Source organism: Fusarium pseudograminearum, chromosome 1, assembly GCF_000303195.2.
Source record: "Fusarium pseudograminearum CS3096 chromosome 1, whole genome shotgun sequence".
In the NCBI taxonomy this organism is placed as follows: Eukaryota; Fungi; Ascomycota; class Sordariomycetes; order Hypocreales; family Nectriaceae; genus Fusarium; species Fusarium pseudograminearum.
Window position 1 is genome coordinate 1,951,313 of NC_031951.1, and position 15,961 is coordinate 1,967,273.

Below are 15,961 nucleotides of genomic sequence, written 5' to 3' on the forward strand. Positions count from 1 at the left end.
AGGGTAAGCTAAACAGACGTAGGCACATCAGTCGTGCGCCCAATCAGACTGGGCAGGGGTGTTTTTGAGGCTCAATTCGGGTCCTCCGCACAGACTGAAATGCATCCCCAAAGACATTCAGTCATTTTGCACTTTTCCATGCAAGTTGTTAGCTGAAACAAAGCGGTGCTCTTGTGATAAAGGCTGGGTGAGGTAGGATGGGATGTTGCAGTGAGAAACGCCAAATCGACCGGCCCGTCGTAACAACACCCAAGCACTGCACAGCTCTCATATAGGTTAGAAAAAGGAAACGAAACCTTGGAATGGTTCAAAAGATTTCTACTACAAATATTCACAAAGAGGACATCCTCTCCCACGGCTCTTCTAAACTTTGACTGTTGGTACAAGCTTTTTTCTTTCTTGGACCCCCCTTTATACTCGCAGACCAATATCCTCAGCGTAGGGCAGCACAAACAGGTCACCGACAGTAGAGACGGTGGCCTTACCCTCAAGCATGGCCTTGGCAGCCTAGACGCAAAATTGTCAGTGTTGTACATGATTTCAACGAAAATATTTGAACTTACAGCCTTGACGGACTCGGCGGAAACGCCGTCAATAGCCTTGACAAGAGCAGCAGAGTCATAAGGCTTGCCAGAGTTGACAATGCCAGTACCGGCGAGGACAACGCTGGGTTGTCGGAGGTCGTTCTGGCTCAGGAGGTTGAACTTGGCGTTGGAGACGGCCTTCTTGATATCCTCCTGGCTAGCCTTGCCATCAGCGATGGTCTTGAGAACCTTAACGGCCTCCTCGGCACCCTTGCGAACAGAGGCGGCAGGGCCGCTGAGCTGGACGGCCATGAGACCGGCATCGGAGTATACGAGGTTGGAGGTGTTGACAGTGAGACCAGCAGTGCCAGCGGTGGCCTTGGCCAGCATGCTGAAGCCGGAAGCCCACTTGACAGTGGACTGGCCACCGAGGAGAGCAGCCAGGACAGCGTTCTCAGGTTTGGCAGAGTCGTAACCGGAGCTGGGGAAGGCAATGACGATAGAGTCACCGGCGGTGGAGTTTGTTCGCTGCTCACCACCAAAGTACTTGGTGGCCTCGGTCTTGAGGGTCTGGCCGTTTCGGGGGGCGGAGGGCACATCGTTGAAGAATTGGCCAACCCACTTGGAGAGGCTATCGGCAGAGGCACCGTCGGCGACGAGGGCGATATTGGACTTGGCATAAGCGACATCGGCGTAGCTGGCGATGTACTCCTCGTTCATGTACTTCTGATAGGGAGTTGATGAGCTGGGGAGGATGGAGGAACCGAGACCTGAGTGGAAAGCGATGGCGTGGGCGTTGTCAAGAGCAGTGGCGGCGACGTCGGCGTTGAGGGCGGCCTGCTTGTGGTGAAGAACACGCTCGACATCCTCGTGGAACTCGTGGGCTGATGAGAGGTCTTAGTACCTACAATGTCGATATGTAAATGCGCAATCAGTGTCTACTCACTGGTGTACTTGGTCATAGAGATGACCTCAGCGAGCAGCTCGGTGAAGTAAGGCAGATCCTCACGGAGGAAGTTGGCCTCGACAACAACGGTCTCCCTGGAGTGGGAAGAAGCCAATTGACCACCAAGGAGCTCAGACTCGCGAGTGATGCGAAGAGCAGATCGTCGCTGGGTGTTCTATATAGAGCCGGCAAATTAGCTCAAGTCCCAGGCTTCCTTTTTCGATCCTCTCGTCTATCTTCCTTACCTTGAAGGCAAACTCGGCAAGGCCAGCAGTGAGGCCGGGGAGAGGCTGGTATCGAGTACCGGCCTTGGCTACAACAGCGAGCTTGGTGGTAGGGCCGTGGGCATCCCGCGAGGCAATCTTGAGGCCAGACGCATCCGAGGTCTCGTATGATCCGGTCGAAGCAGCGGCGGCGTATGTTCGTCGCTGGACGCGGCAGGACTGGCGGGCAGCCTGCTGCGCGGTTCGCGCAAGGGTCGATCTCGAGATCATATTGATGGCGTAGGCAATTGGCAATCCTTCGGCCGTCTGGGTGAAACAATTGATCTCCAAGAGAAGTGCCTCGTCGAAAAGGTCCCGTCTAATTTTCGGGCTACGGGGACGAAAGATTTCATCACGTGATCATTCCGGTCAGCCAGATTTGCACCCGCGGCATTGGCTCAGTATTGCTTCAGTGACCTTTAAGCCTGGCACAGGCACCTCAAAAGACCTCAGGCACTACACTCCACTGCTTTAGGCCTAGGCTACCAGCTCCTGACTTACACCAGAGCCGCAGGCAAAAAAAAACCTACTAACTTGACGACTGGATCCATAGGTTTGCGTTTGCGCCGAGAAAAAAAAGCATCCCAGCCTTCTTGACTTCATCTTGCATTCTAGTCTCTACACTTCCACTTCACTACCCACGATTTTGATACCAGATTACTCGATATTATACACCTGCGGGCCCCAGTTCTTTCGTCATAGTCTTTGAAAATCAATGACGCCGAGGTAGCAATTGGGGAAGCTCTAGAGATAGTGAGAGGATCTCTAGGAGCAAGCAATGCTCGTTGTGAGTTGGTTGATGCAGCTTAACGATCCTGAAGACGCGACCCGCTAATAGAACTGCCACCGACAGACAAAACACGCTGCAGAGCTTTGTGCTCTCCTAGTCAATGACCTCCATGGCGAACTTCCTTCGGTACGCAAGCTTTTGTAACCCCATATCATGGATACGAGTGAGATCGCGGGGCTAACTTGATCGTCGCAAATAGCGAATCTTAAATGCGCTACTCACCAAAGGCCGCTCGACAATTGCGCAACTGATCCAACATACCTCCCTTACTCTGCGATATTTGCGAAATGGCCTTGCTGTCTTAATCCAGCAAAACCTCATTTACCACCACACTGATACCAACAACAATGTCACGAACTATCAAGCAAATGCCGATGCCTGCTATAACCTCATTCGGTCGGGGAAGATTCTAGATGTGATAGAAACACAATACGGTACCGCCGAACGGGAACTTACCCAGACTTTGATCCAGCTAGGTCATGCGCGAATCGCAGACCTTTCCCAGGCGTTCGGCTCAAGAGCACCCAAAATCAATGGACATACCAACGGGGACCATGACTCACACGATGGACTCATTGAGTCAGAAGCCCACTTGAATTCAGTCCTTGTTCGCCTGATTCGATCGGAAATTATTGAGACGGTCCGGCCCGAAAGTCTTCGCAACCCTAAGGATGCATATCGTGAGATCGAAGACGACGTTACCAAGCCTCGGCCAGGCGAAAAGGTCACCAAGAGCAAGGGTGAGGCTCAACGAGAGATCATCGATCGTACCAGGACCTACAGGGACCAACCCAAGACACTCAAACGTCAACTTGATATGAGCGGGGGCCCAAAACTTAAGAGGCGAAAACTTACCAACGGAGCGTCACAAAACGGCCATGGCTATGATGCTCCAAAGTTGAATGTAGGTGAACTCAATGACCGGCACATAGAACCTGGCTAACATACAACAGCCCAACGTGGTAGTCAGAGTCAACTACGAAAGATGTTTGGTCGAGCTACGGAACCAGCGGCTTGCTGAATTTGCAACGGAAATGCTTGGAGAGGTCACAGGCGAGGTGTATCGCACAGTACTAGACCTTTTGACCTCAGATTTCCCGAGGTGTCGACCAGATCCTCTGCTAGACGAAGCGGCGGCTGGACAACAGCCGACTGTCACGACCATTGACATCTTCGAACATCTGGATGAAGACGTGAACGTACAGACAGGGATCGGCAAGACCCCAAGGGATAAAATTGACTCGCAAAGTGCTGAGAGAATCAGAGAGACTGTACCGGAATCGGATGACGACTCGGATGACTCAGACGCCGGTCCTCCCGGCAGAAAAAAGACATTTGACGTCGATGAGGAAGATGATGAGTGGGCCGAGGATGATGAAGAACACGGTGCGACTAATGGGCAACAAGAAAACAAAGTAAGGTTTGAAGATTCTACGAACGGGAACGATAGTCGAATTTCGCAGATGCGTCGGCATCTCCTTCTCCTTGCGGAAAGCAAGTACCCGTTTATACGACATTGCGGAATGTATGGCCGTGGGCAATGGACCGTGGACTTTGATCGCCTGGTGGGAAAGCTGCGAGAGACAGAGCTTGATGCTATCATTGAGCAGTCACATGGCCGACATGGTCTTCGTTTGACCCGTATCCTTCGAGAGAAGGGCAAGCTCGACGAGAAAATGCTTCCAGCCGCCGCACTCATGAAGAAAGGCGATGTGCAGGGCAAGATGCTCGCGATGCAGATGGCTGGTATAGTGGATGTGCAAGAAGTCCCCAAGGATAGTAGTCGGCTTGCCAACCGCACCTTGTTCTTCTGGTACTTTGATAAGGAACGAGCCCAAACACAGGCGCTGGACGATATCTACAAGGCCATGCTCCGATGCTTGCAGACACTCGAAGTTGAACGTCACAAGGAGCGAAACATTCTCTCTTTTGTGGAGAGAAAGGATGTGCAGGGCAAGGAGGAGGAAGTGATGACAGCGGAGCACTACAACAAGTACAACACACATCTGGAGGTTCAGAATAAGCTCCTTGGGCAATTAATGCGGTTAGATGAGTTGGTATCCGTGCTTCGCGACTACTGAAAAGGCTGGAAAGTCTTCTCATATCCTTACTTGCTTATGTCTAGCCCGAGACTGGTGGTTTGGCATGAATATCGGCGTTAGGGTGGGAGGTGTTGGCCTGTATCTCTATAACCATCTTTTTGAGCAAATCATACATGAAAAAAAGGGCGACATATTACCTTATTCGATATTACCGAACCACTTGGGATGATTGCTCTAAACACTTTGAGGATGTGTGTGCACCCATATGAGCCCGCTTATGGATTCATTACTATCATTGTAATTTGAAGAGTGTGAAAACTATGCTACGTTTCTAAAACAGTACATAGCAGCTCTCGGGCCTCGGTTGTTAAGTTCTGGAAATGTTTGACCGCGTTTGCAATAGTTTCCCTGATGGTGATAAAAAAAGACGGCTATATTAACCGGTGAAGTTGAAGGACATCCGTCAAACTAACATCGAATTAAAGGCCAGTAGATAACCTTAGCTCATCAGAAAGGGAACGCACAGATAGTGCAAAAACACTGACTAGGTACTTGGATATGTGCAGAACCTGTCAGTATTCGTCTCTACTAATTGGTTTAACCATTAACTGAAACCCTCATGGTTATAGGGTATTCGATACTGTAGTGCTTCCTCAAGCTTCATTGGAAGATAAGACTTAGACTGATAACAAAAGTGTGGCTCGTGCTTGACAGCAAGTAAAGTGGCAGAGGAGGGGTTGTCGAGTCAAAGTCATAAAAATGGGCCCATGCTGCTTAACCCACCAGAGAAGGGGAAAAAAAAAATATTCCTACAGTAGATGTCAAGGATAAGGACAGCTCCAATCCTAGTCCATTCTCTCCGACGTCGGTACAGTCGCAGAACCACGCACGCCAGAGTGATTTAGCAGGGATCCAAAAATCCAGCCGCCGTGGACTACCGAGAGCCAGAAAGAGAAAGGTGCATTGGGAGATTGTTGAAAAATTTCCATCTCTTGAGTCTTATACCCGAAACTCCTACCTCGCGACGAGTTTACGGTTTCCTTCTTCTCATCTGTGATACCCTCAGGAGTTTCTGTTCAATCAGTACCTTAATTAATTTTTCTCTTTTCCCCCTCATATCGTCAACATGTCTCCTCCTGGTGGTAGCGAGAGAGAGTCTGGCCTGGCTCGTGTGCTTGGTTCCGGTACGTTTTGCTGCCAATTGAAATGCTCATCATGGCATTGCTCTATATTCGGTGTCTCGAAACATAACGCACATGGCATTGTGCTAACAAGCTTCGATAGGTTCCGCTGGTATCGCTGAGCTGGCTGTCTTCCACCCTGTACGCAACCTCACGTTTGCGATGAGCTCCATCGAATATCGCGATAATCGAAATATTCGCTAACCCCTCCACCAGGTCGACACCATTGCGAAGCGATTGATGAGCAACCAGTCTCGTGTAAGAAGCCCCGCCCGTCTCGATTCTGGCGCATGGACAATTTATTGATACATCTGTCTTCAGATCTCTGGTTCCAGCCAGTTGAACCAAGTCATCTTCAGGGACACGGCCTCCGCTACTGTCGGAAAGAAGTTCGTTTCTCTCTTCCCTGGCCTGGGATACGCCGCCGGTTACAAGGTCCTCCAGCGAATCTACAAGTACGGTGGTCAACCCGTCGCTCGTGATTTCTTGGCCAAGAACTATGGCTCCGACTTCGAGAATGCCTTTGGCAAGAAGACCGGCAAGGCCATCATGCACTCCACTGCTGGAAGGTATGATATAATCGCTCATGTTCCTTGAAGAATCAATTGAGCTAATGCGCATGCAGTTTGATTGGTATTGGTGAGATCGTTCTCCTGCCTCTCGATGTCCTCAAGATCAAGCGTCAGACAAACCCCGAGGCTTTCCGTGGCCGTGGTGTCCTCAAGATTGTTGCTGATGAGGGTTTCGGTCTGTACCGTGGTTGGGGTTGGACTGCTGCCCGTAACGCCCCTGGCTCGTTCGCTGTACGTATAACATTGTGATATTAATCGAATGGGAGAACTAACACGATATAGCTGTTCGGTGGTTCTGCCTTTGCCAAGGAGTACCTTTTCCACCTCGAAGACTACAACAAGGCCAGTTGGTTCCAGAACTTTGTTGCCTCCATTGCCGGTGCCTCTGCCTCTCTCGTCGTCTCCGCTCCTCTCGATGTCATCAAGACCCGTATCCAGAACCGCAACTTCGAGAACCCCGAGAGCGGTTTCCGAATTCTGTCCAACATGGCCAAGAACGAGGGTGCTGGAGCTTTCTTCAAGGGACTCGTCCCCAAGGTACGTTTACAAGCATCGCCGTGTTTGGGACCCGCCAATCTGCCCCCACTTGAAAATGCGAAGACGCTAACTGATCTCGCTTTGCAGCTTCTTATGACTGGTCCCAAGCTGGTCTTCTCTTTCTGGCTTGCCCAGACTCTGATTCCTGCCTTTGATATTGCTTTCAAGAAGTAAAGGTCACAATAAACTGGAATTCATGTTATAGATATACGAATCTGGATGTAACCAATCTAGAGGGGATGACAATGTCGAAGGTTTAAAAAAGGGAGTTTAGACGGATTGGGTATTTGTTGGGTTTGCTACGATAGACATGCCGCACCGATCTGAGAGGATCGGGCCTCGGAAGGAGGTAGACGAGACGAGACGAGACGAGATGCACTCACTCAACTCTGTATAAAAGAAAGCGATTTTGATTTGACACACGTCACTCGCCTACCTGCACACAAGACACCCGCCACCGTCATTTAATTAAAGTGTTTCGATCGATGCTATCGGTATCGTCTATCGTTTCTCGCTCACCGTCACGCTTTTGCTTGTAGCCACAGCTACAGCGTCTCGACGGTCTCAGTATAGCGCATAGCCGCCAACAAGGCCATGATCCCTGCCCTGTTGAGCGATGATGTATTTCATAGGTCTCTTTTCACAAGCTGACCCTCAACCCGTGGCGTGATCTGCTCTGTTGTGCAATCGTCATTCGCCAATGCTGGTCCATGAAAGCCGGGGGTCCGGTAAAAGCAACAGCCTAACGACGAGTTAATTGTCGGTGCGGGCGGTTGCTCGGCAACACATCGAGCTCGAAACACAAATAAACCGGGTTGTGGCTGCGGCGACCGACAGTGTCCAAGACGGAGCAACAGTAGTGGCAGCTTCTCCCAGCACCGTCGCAAAAGCAATTAAACAAACAATGCAGCCTGCTTTCGTGATATAACTTCATTTCCCCTCAATTCAAGCATCTGCTGCATAACATCTCTTGCCCACTTGATTATTTTACTACTTGCTTTCCTGCTTGTCAGTTTCCACGATTATACCCACTCCGCCTTCTCACTATCCTCACCTTCACCGACGCTTTGCGCTGTAATATAATCATAGCGTGGCTGCGGCGCCGTCCGCATTCTTGTCATTGAGACAACTTCAATTTTCACATACCACATCTTGTTCCCAAGAAACCGGGCCAACCATGTCTTTATCAGAGAGAGACAGTTCCTATGATGGGGAGTTCCAATTGAGACATCCCTACGCAGCTTCTTCAGATCCTAACCTTCGAGCTCTTGTTCCAATGTATGTTTTGATGTGTATATCCTCATGCGTCTCTTGCAACGACTAACAGGAAATAGGTGGGACAGCTCTGACCCCGAACGCTGTCCACCTCCACTGCCTATGAACCCGGGCTCACCATTGACTTCTCGAGCCGGCACCTCGAGCGCTATTGCTTCTGCTCACGCCGCGCTTAACGAGCGAGCTCAGCAAAGCGCAATGGTTCCCGCCAAAAGGATCGAATCCCCCACAAAGGGACATCGCCGGCTGCAGTCTTCAGTCCGTGATATCAGCTTGATGATTGAGGGTGCTAGTGGTCACAACTCGCCATCGCGGTCTCCAGAACGTCAACAGCGTCCAGAGACGCCCACCCGATCTCGAGACCATGATAACCGGCCAAGCGACAGTCACTCTACAGTGTCGAGCTCGACACCAGTACCAGGTCCTAGTTTGACACCTATTATGCGACCAGCAGCTCGACGTCCACCACCTCAGAGCATCCTGGGCGAAAACACACCACCGCAATCATCTACCATGCTCGCTCTACAACACATGAGCTCAACACCTTCAAAAGAATCAGAAAACCCCCTCTCTGACATCACAAATGGCTCGACAGCTATATCAAAGGGCCCCCAGAACCTTGAGGCGCTGTCCGACCAAATTCTCAGCCTGACTAGCATCGCTACAGGACTTCAAAAGGAAATGTCTCAGCTGAGTCGACGCAGCAGGGACAACGCCACAGACCTTCTCAGCCTCAAGGAGGCCACAAACTCAAGAGATGAGGACATCCGAAAGAGTCTCAGAGAACTTCTAGGGAGCCACGGCAATGGGAATGACGGCCAAAACAGGCTCCCTGCAGCTCGCGACCCCTTTGGAGGATATTTCCTAGACAACAAGCCACACAATCTCTCCCCGCCCAGCACAAGGGGGTTCCAGCTCCCTAGAATTCCTTCCCCCAAGAGCTTTGGCGACTCAATTGAGCGAGGGTCTATTATCAGCACACCCTCCCTCATTGGCTCAGAGGCCAACTCCTCCCTTGTTCTTCTGGAAAGAATCATTCGGGAGATGGGCACTAAGGAGGGACAAGAGTCTCTTCTTGGTCGACTGCAGGAGGTATCAAACAAGCTCTCGGGTATGGCTACATCTCAGAAGCTGGATGAAGTCATTGACCAAGTCAGAGCTCAGTCTGAGCAAGCCATCATTTTGGGCAACTCCTTTGGGAGCCCTCGTGCGAGCCGGTCTCGCAACCTCAGCTTTGAATCAGAGAACAGCAGCATGCCCAGCCAAGCGAGAAGTGCCGTTTCTCAACGGGTTGAGCACATCATGAAAAACGAGGCCCGCAGGAATTCTGAGCCTTTGGCGAGGGGCTCTGATATTCTCAATGACGATCTCATGAGTATCATCCGATCCGTCAAGGACAGCGTCTCTCAAGGTGGTGGTCTCACTGCCGAGGTCAAAGCTCTCGTTCGCGAGCTTCGCGGCGAGGTTTTGGGCATGGGTCGTGAGATCGGTAAGCGCCTTGACCAACAAGCAGCGTCTAAGCGAGGCGTTGAAGATCATGATACCCCCAGCAAGGACGAAGTCGCTCGTGTAATTGATGAAGGGCTCGAGCAGATGAAAGACCAGCTCAACCATGTCCTTCGCGAGCACAGACGCCAATCAGCTGCTTCAGTCAACACCCAGAAGAGTGCTGTCGACTACCAGGAGATCTACAATGCTATGCGTGCCGCCATCCAAGATAACGAGGCGACCAAGAGCAACTTGCCTGACCTGAGCCGCGAAGACGTCATCGAAGCTGTCAGGGATGCTTGGGAGAACTACAAGCCTGAGATTGAGGTTCAACAACTTGGCCTCGAACGCGACGAGGTCTTGTCTTGCTTGAAGCAAGGAATGCAAGAGTATTCAGCCCGTGGCGAGCACCCCCCGGCTGCTTCCAGGGACGATGTTCTCACTGCTGTCGTTGAAGGTCTTCAGCACTATGTGCCTCCTCAAGTTGACCAGCCCGCCACCCTCTCAAGAGATGAGATCATCGATGCTGTTCGTGATTGTCTCGAAGAGTTTGAGTTCCCTGTGGCTCCAGGTGCTGGAGACTTTACACATGAGGATATGGTTGATGCCGTTAGAGAGGGTCTCCAAGATCTCGATGTTCACTCCAGCCGCGCTCTTGTACCAGCTTCTGCTGGCAACAACGATGATGTCAGCGATCGCCTTCGTGAGATCATGGAATACTTGCGCCAGGAGTTCAAGACATTGTCCGAAGAGTCGAAAGAAAATGTTGCTGCCACCGGCCGGGAGACTGAGCAAGTCCTCGGTGCTACCAAGGATGGTTTCGAAAGCCTCCGACAAGCTATGGAGAGTTATGTCGACCGTGCTACCGGCGCTGCTGGCCAGGAGGAGTTCATGGACGATCTGTTGAAGTCCCTCGAGGACTTTAAGGATGAGATGGCTGGAATTGTCTCAACGACTAACCAGGAATCGCGCGAGCAGCTCCAGACAGAGCTCGAAGGCCTTCGAGAGATTGTCAACTCATCTATGATTCCCGCGCCGCCACCTCAATCGAACAACACCGAGGTCCTTGAGGCTTTGAACACCGGCTTCAACAACTTGAGGCAGGAAGTTCTTCGACCTCGTGCCGAGACAAGTGAGATCCTGGATGCCCTCAACGATGGTCTCAACGATCTCCGTGCCGGTATGGACCGAGTCACCAACAAGCCCACTGACTTGACTGCCAACGATGAGATCCTCGATGCCCTCAAGGCTGGCCTCGACTCTGTCCGTGCCGACATTGAGTCTATTCGCGATAGCAGCAACGACCAGGCTGTTGCAACACTTAATGCCACCCCTACCGCAAATGATGAGATCATGGAAGCTCTTAAGTCCGGACTCAGTGGTGTTCGAGCAGACTTGGAAGCTCTTCGCGATAGCCAAACCGAAAAGGCTGTGGCTGTTGCCGAACCCAAGGAGAACGACGAGGTCCTTGAGGCACTGAAGAACGGCCTCGATGCTCTCCGTGTTGACATTGAGGCTATCCGTGAGAATACTTCTGAGAAGGCTGTTGTAGCTGCTGACACCACATCCAACGACGATGTCATTGCGGCTGTCAAGACCGGACTCGAGTCTTTGCGAGCTGACTTCGAAGCGGTCCGAGACAGCAGCGAGAAGGCTCTTGCCCCTGTCGATAAGCCCTCTTCCAGCGATGAGTTCGTCGAAGCCCTGAAGACTGGCCTAGAATCACTGAGAGTTGACATTGAATCTGCTCGCGAGACAAGTGATCGATCGGCTCCCGATGAAAACACTTCGAACGATGAGGTTATCGTAACTCTTAAGAACGGTCTTGATTCGCTACATGCTGAGATTGCCGCGCTCGCCAATCAGGAGAAGCCCGAAGCGTCAGCCGAGAACGCGTCCAGTGACGAGGTCATCGTGACTATGAAGAATGGACTTGATTCGCTACACGCTGAGATTGCCGCTCTTGCCAATAAAGAGAAGGGCGAGGAACCCACTGAGAATACCTCCAACGACGAGGTCATCGTGACGCTGAAGAATGGGCTTGATTCTCTGCATGCTGAGATTGCAGCCCTTGCCAACAAAGAGAAGGTTGAGGAAGTCGCCGAGAATACCTCCAATGACGAGGTCATTGTCACCCTCAAGAACGGACTTGATCAACTCCACACCGATATTGAAGCCATTGCCGCTGCACAGAAGTCTGCTGCTCCAGTCGATAACACAACCAACGACGAAGTCATTGAAGCTCTTAAGAACGGTCTTGACTCTTTGCGCACAGACATTGAGGCTCTTCAAGAAAACAATCAGAAGGCACTGGCTCCTGTAACCGATACGAAGCCTAATGACGAGGTTCTCGATGCCCTCAAGACTGGGTTGGAGTCACTTCGCTCCGATATCGAGTCTCTCCGCGATACAAGCAACGACCGAGCCATCGCTCCTGCTGAGTCACTATCCGACGAGAAGATTCTCGAAGCTCTCAAGACTGGCCTTGAATCCGTTCGCTCCGATATCGAAGCTCTTCGGGACAGCAACGGAGAGCGTGCACTTGCTGCCATCTCAACGGCAAAGTCAGAAGACGGCGAGTCTGGCGAGGGCATGAAGACAGATGACGTCAGGAATCTTGAGGTCCTCATTGCTGGTCTTGCCATCAAGATCGACTCTGTTAAGGCCGAGAATCAAGGAGTTCAGAAAGACGACCTATCTCGGATGGAGGAGCTTCTTCGAACAGTCCAGGACAGTGTTGATGAGATTGCCTCTCGTGAGACTCTTACCAGGTCCGTGTCCGTCAAGAAGAAGAAGGAAGAAGGAGCCGAAGAACCTGAGAGTGGGATCCAAGGCGATGCCGAGGAGCCAGCCTCAAAGGAGGACATGCAAGCCATCGAGACAATCCTCCGCAATACCAAGGGCAAGCTCGACGATCTTATTGACGGTGAGCAGGCCGTTCGTAAGGATCATATCGATAATATCGAGGCTCTTCTGCTCGAGACACGGGAGACTATGGGATCTCTCACTACTCAGCTAGAGACCGTCTCACGCAAGGAGGAAGTCACTGCATTGGAGGCACTCCTCACTCAAGTTTCCACTGGCCTGGACGAGATCAAGGACCAGGCCACCAAGGAAAGCGAGAATCCCGACAAGGTTTCCAAGGGAGATGTCGAGGCTGTTGAGGCCTTGACTCTTGAGATCAAGACTGCCCTCGAGGGCTTCACTGGCACTGACCTTGCTCTCCTAGCTCGCAAGGACGACGTCAGCAACCTGGAGGCTCTTCTCATCAAGAAGGAAGATATTGCTGGCCTCGAAACTATTGTCAAGGAGTTCCAAGAGAAGCTGGACACGTCAGTGGATGCACAAACCAAAGCCATTGCCGTCCGTGACGAGGAAAGCACATCTGTCGCTGACCGCGTCACTGAAGTCAAGAGCTTCCTCGAGGAGCTCCAAGGAGCCATCAACACCAAGCTCGACGAGGGCGCTACCGGTGTTGACGGTGTTAGCAAGCTTCTTGAAACCATGGGCGAGAAGATCGACAAGAACGAGAACGTTCACCAGGATCTCAAAGACATGCTTGATATGATCAAGGCCGAGTTCGAGGACTCCAAGGCTGTTGTGTCTGGCGTCAAGGTTGAGTCTAACGAGAAGCTCCAAGAGGCTACTGAAACTCTCGGCACCAAACTCGACGAGAAGATTGGTGAGCTCATTGCCAAGTATGAGGCCCTCGAGACCACCCTTGACGAACGAAGCAAGGTCAGTGAGGCTCGAGATGAGGTTATGGAGGCGGCTCTTGTTGGCTCTAAATCTGTTACGGATGAGTTGAAACTCCTCATTGACACCCTTGGGTCGACCGTCACCGATTCGCTGGAGAAGATGGAGGAGGCTTCAAAGACCGTCTTTACCAAGGTGGAGGAGCTCAGCACCCGTACTGAAGAGACCCACACTGAAGACAAGGCCGAGCATCAACAGACTCGTGACCAGATCACAGAGGCCCTGACCGCTGTGGAAGGGCTGAAGGGAGACATCAGCGAGTCACACCCCAAGATCATCGAATCTGTCAAGGATCTCCTCCTCCTCGTCGGCGAGCACTACGAGCACACCAAAACTTCTACGACTGAGATTCAAGACAAGATTCTTGAGCACAAATCTCCTGCGGAGCTTATGACGCTTCTGACACTTCTGACGGATGACAAATACAACAACACACAAGTTCATGAGAAGCTCGATCAACTTATCGCGCAGATCTACAACGACTCAGAGGTCAAGGAGCGTCTCGATAAGATCATTGAGGAGAAGTACAACGATGCTGAAGTTCGTGAGAAGTTGGACAAGATCATTGAGTCAAAGTACGATGATACCCCAGTTCATGAGAAACTTGCTACCATCATTGAGTCAAAGTACGATGACACAGCGGTTCGCGAAAAGCTCGACAACATCATCGAGTCCAAGTACGACGATGGTGAGGTGCGTGCAAAGCTTGACAAGATCATCGAGGAGAAGTACGACGATGGTGAGGTGCGTGCAAAGCTTGACAAGATCATCGAGGAGAAGTACGACGATACTCCTGTCAAGGAAATGCTGGGCACCATCATTGAGCAAAAGTACGATGATGCTCCTGTCAAGGAGATGCTGGGTACAATCATTGAGGCGAAGTATGACGACACACCTGTTCGTGACAAGTTGGACCTGATCATGGATTCGAAGTACGACGATACCATTGTTCGTGAGAAGCTCGACCTGGTCTTGGATGGACGGTACGATGATGCTGTGGTGCAAGACAAACTTGACAAGCTTGTCGACCACACCGCAGTCGCCGACCAGGCTTTTACTCGTCTCGACACCCTCGACAAAGTTCATGCGTCGGTTCTCAAGACCGCGTCCGATATCTCTGATTTCCTTCAATCACAGAAGCGACGCATTGAGAAGGCTCATGAGGATCACAGCAGACATCTCCAAGAGACCATGGCATCCGTCGAGCGTAAGCTCGCCGAGAAGGACCACGTGGAGACCGCAGTCTTGAACCTTCGAGATGAGGAACTGAGACTCCGTCAGAGTGTTATGAGCCTTCGATCGGAGCAGGAGAATTTAATCCGCCAAAAGACACGCCTGACTGGTGATGTCTCATCACTCGAGACTGCCCTCAGTATGCGCAAGGAGGAGCTCTATGACATGGAGTCTCGTGCGGAGAACTTGGAGCGCCGCATCCTCGAGGGTGTGATGGATCATTCGCGAGTCCTTCTCATGTCCAAGGCTAAAAGAAGCGGTAGCGACGCTATGAGCCGCAAACGAGTCAGAAAGCCTGCCGAGGAGGACTCTCAGCAAGACGGTCGCAAGTCTATGGTGGGCATGGCGCTGAATGCGAAGCGCAACATGGCCGCCGCTTCCCCAACAGGAGCAGCTCGACGGATCGTTTCGCTCAGTCAAATTAACAATAACGTGGCAAGCGGAGGCGTTAAGCGCAGCCAAAGTGTACGAACTCCCGCTGCTGGTGGTGGTGGTAAAACATACCGCAAGCGAAGCTGGGGTGGTGGCCTCGAATTGACCGACAACGACAAGGAAAACTCTGTCAACGAGACCGTCGAAGAGGTTGACGAGGCAGATGTCAAACCAAGCCTGACCTCAGAAGCCGTAGAGGTCCCTGACGAAGAGACAATAGTTCTCGAACAAGAAATAAATGGTGAGGGTAGTCAACGAGGTGATAGCGATAACGAAACGCTAAGACGGAGTAGCAGGGGCACCGTGATCACAAACAGCACGGATATGTACACCGACGGCGACAGCTACAGCGAATATAGCTACACCGAGAGCGAGTGGACGGAAAGCAACGTTGGCACCGACATAGGATCGGTCCAAGGCAACGAAGTTGCGATTATTGGGAACTAATGCACGACGAACGACAAGTCCGATTTTGATTTATTAACTGCGATACCATTCGTGTTTGTTTGAGCGACATGAGGAAGAAGGAAAACGGGTTTGGTTTGGTCATGATATTTGAATGATGGAGCGTTTCGGTCTGGTCTGGCACGGTTTTGATGAGTTTTGAGTTAATCGTCTCTTGTATTTTATTTTAGTGTTGACGGTTTGCCACGAGTCTTTGTTATGAGCATATGTTTTGCTTGATAGGTCTAGCAACAAAAAGGATTTATGAATCGATACTTTTTACCAGTATTTGTCTCGAGTTTGTGATGTCTTGCGATATCTTCTTGTGTATAGAAGTGTAAGTGTAAGTGTGGATTTATATCCTATAGTCAATGATTGCTTTGACCCACTATGTCGCCCGTATCTTATCAGTAATTGGGAAGTCCCCTCCAACAAGCGCGTGTAGCTATAATAAACATCCGCGACAAACCAGCATCAA

The 15,961-nt window shown here is 51.3% G+C and overlaps 4 protein-coding genes across 4 annotated transcripts, besides 1 other annotated feature; 3 read left to right on the forward strand and 1 right to left on the reverse strand.

Moving 5' to 3' along the window:
* Positions 1 to 411: 411 nt before the first annotated feature.
* FPSE_04727 (uncharacterized protein) lies at positions 412 to 1,964 on the reverse strand (the record flags this gene model as incomplete). Its single annotated transcript, XM_009257845.1, has 4 exons — positions 412 to 507; positions 564 to 1,408; positions 1,471 to 1,645; positions 1,716 to 1,964. The coding sequence occupies 4 exons, from the start codon at positions 1,962 to 1,964 to the stop codon at positions 412 to 414; spliced, it is 1,365 nt and encodes a 454-aa protein (XP_009256120.1).
* A 547-nt stretch (positions 1,965 to 2,511) lies between these two features.
* On the forward strand, positions 2,512 to 4,604 carry FPSE_04726 (uncharacterized protein; the record flags this gene model as incomplete). The annotated part of the gene is made up of 4 exons (XM_009257844.1): positions 2,512 to 2,520; positions 2,587 to 2,649; positions 2,723 to 3,427; positions 3,477 to 4,604. 4 exons carry the CDS (start codon positions 2,512 to 2,514, stop codon positions 4,602 to 4,604), a joined length of 1,905 nt encoding a protein of 634 aa, XP_009256119.1.
* Positions 4,605 to 5,691: 1,087 nt separating this feature from the next.
* Positions 5,692 to 7,029, forward strand: FPSE_04725 (uncharacterized protein; the record flags this gene model as incomplete). The annotated part of the gene is made up of 7 exons (XM_009257843.1): positions 5,692 to 5,749; positions 5,850 to 5,887; positions 5,963 to 6,004; positions 6,068 to 6,315; positions 6,372 to 6,549; positions 6,601 to 6,855; positions 6,943 to 7,029. The coding sequence occupies 7 exons, from the start codon at positions 5,692 to 5,694 to the stop codon at positions 7,027 to 7,029; spliced, it is 906 nt and encodes a 301-aa protein (XP_009256118.1).
* A 177-nt stretch (positions 7,030 to 7,206) lies between these two features.
* Positions 7,207 to 7,229: a microsatellite.
* An 803-nt stretch (positions 7,230 to 8,032) lies between these two features.
* Positions 8,033 to 15,486, forward strand: FPSE_04724 (uncharacterized protein; the record flags this gene model as incomplete). Its single annotated transcript, XM_009257842.1, has 2 exons — positions 8,033 to 8,133; positions 8,190 to 15,486. 2 exons carry the CDS (start codon positions 8,033 to 8,035, stop codon positions 15,484 to 15,486), a joined length of 7,398 nt encoding a protein of 2,465 aa, XP_009256117.1.
* Between the last annotated feature and the right edge of the window lie 475 nt (positions 15,487 to 15,961).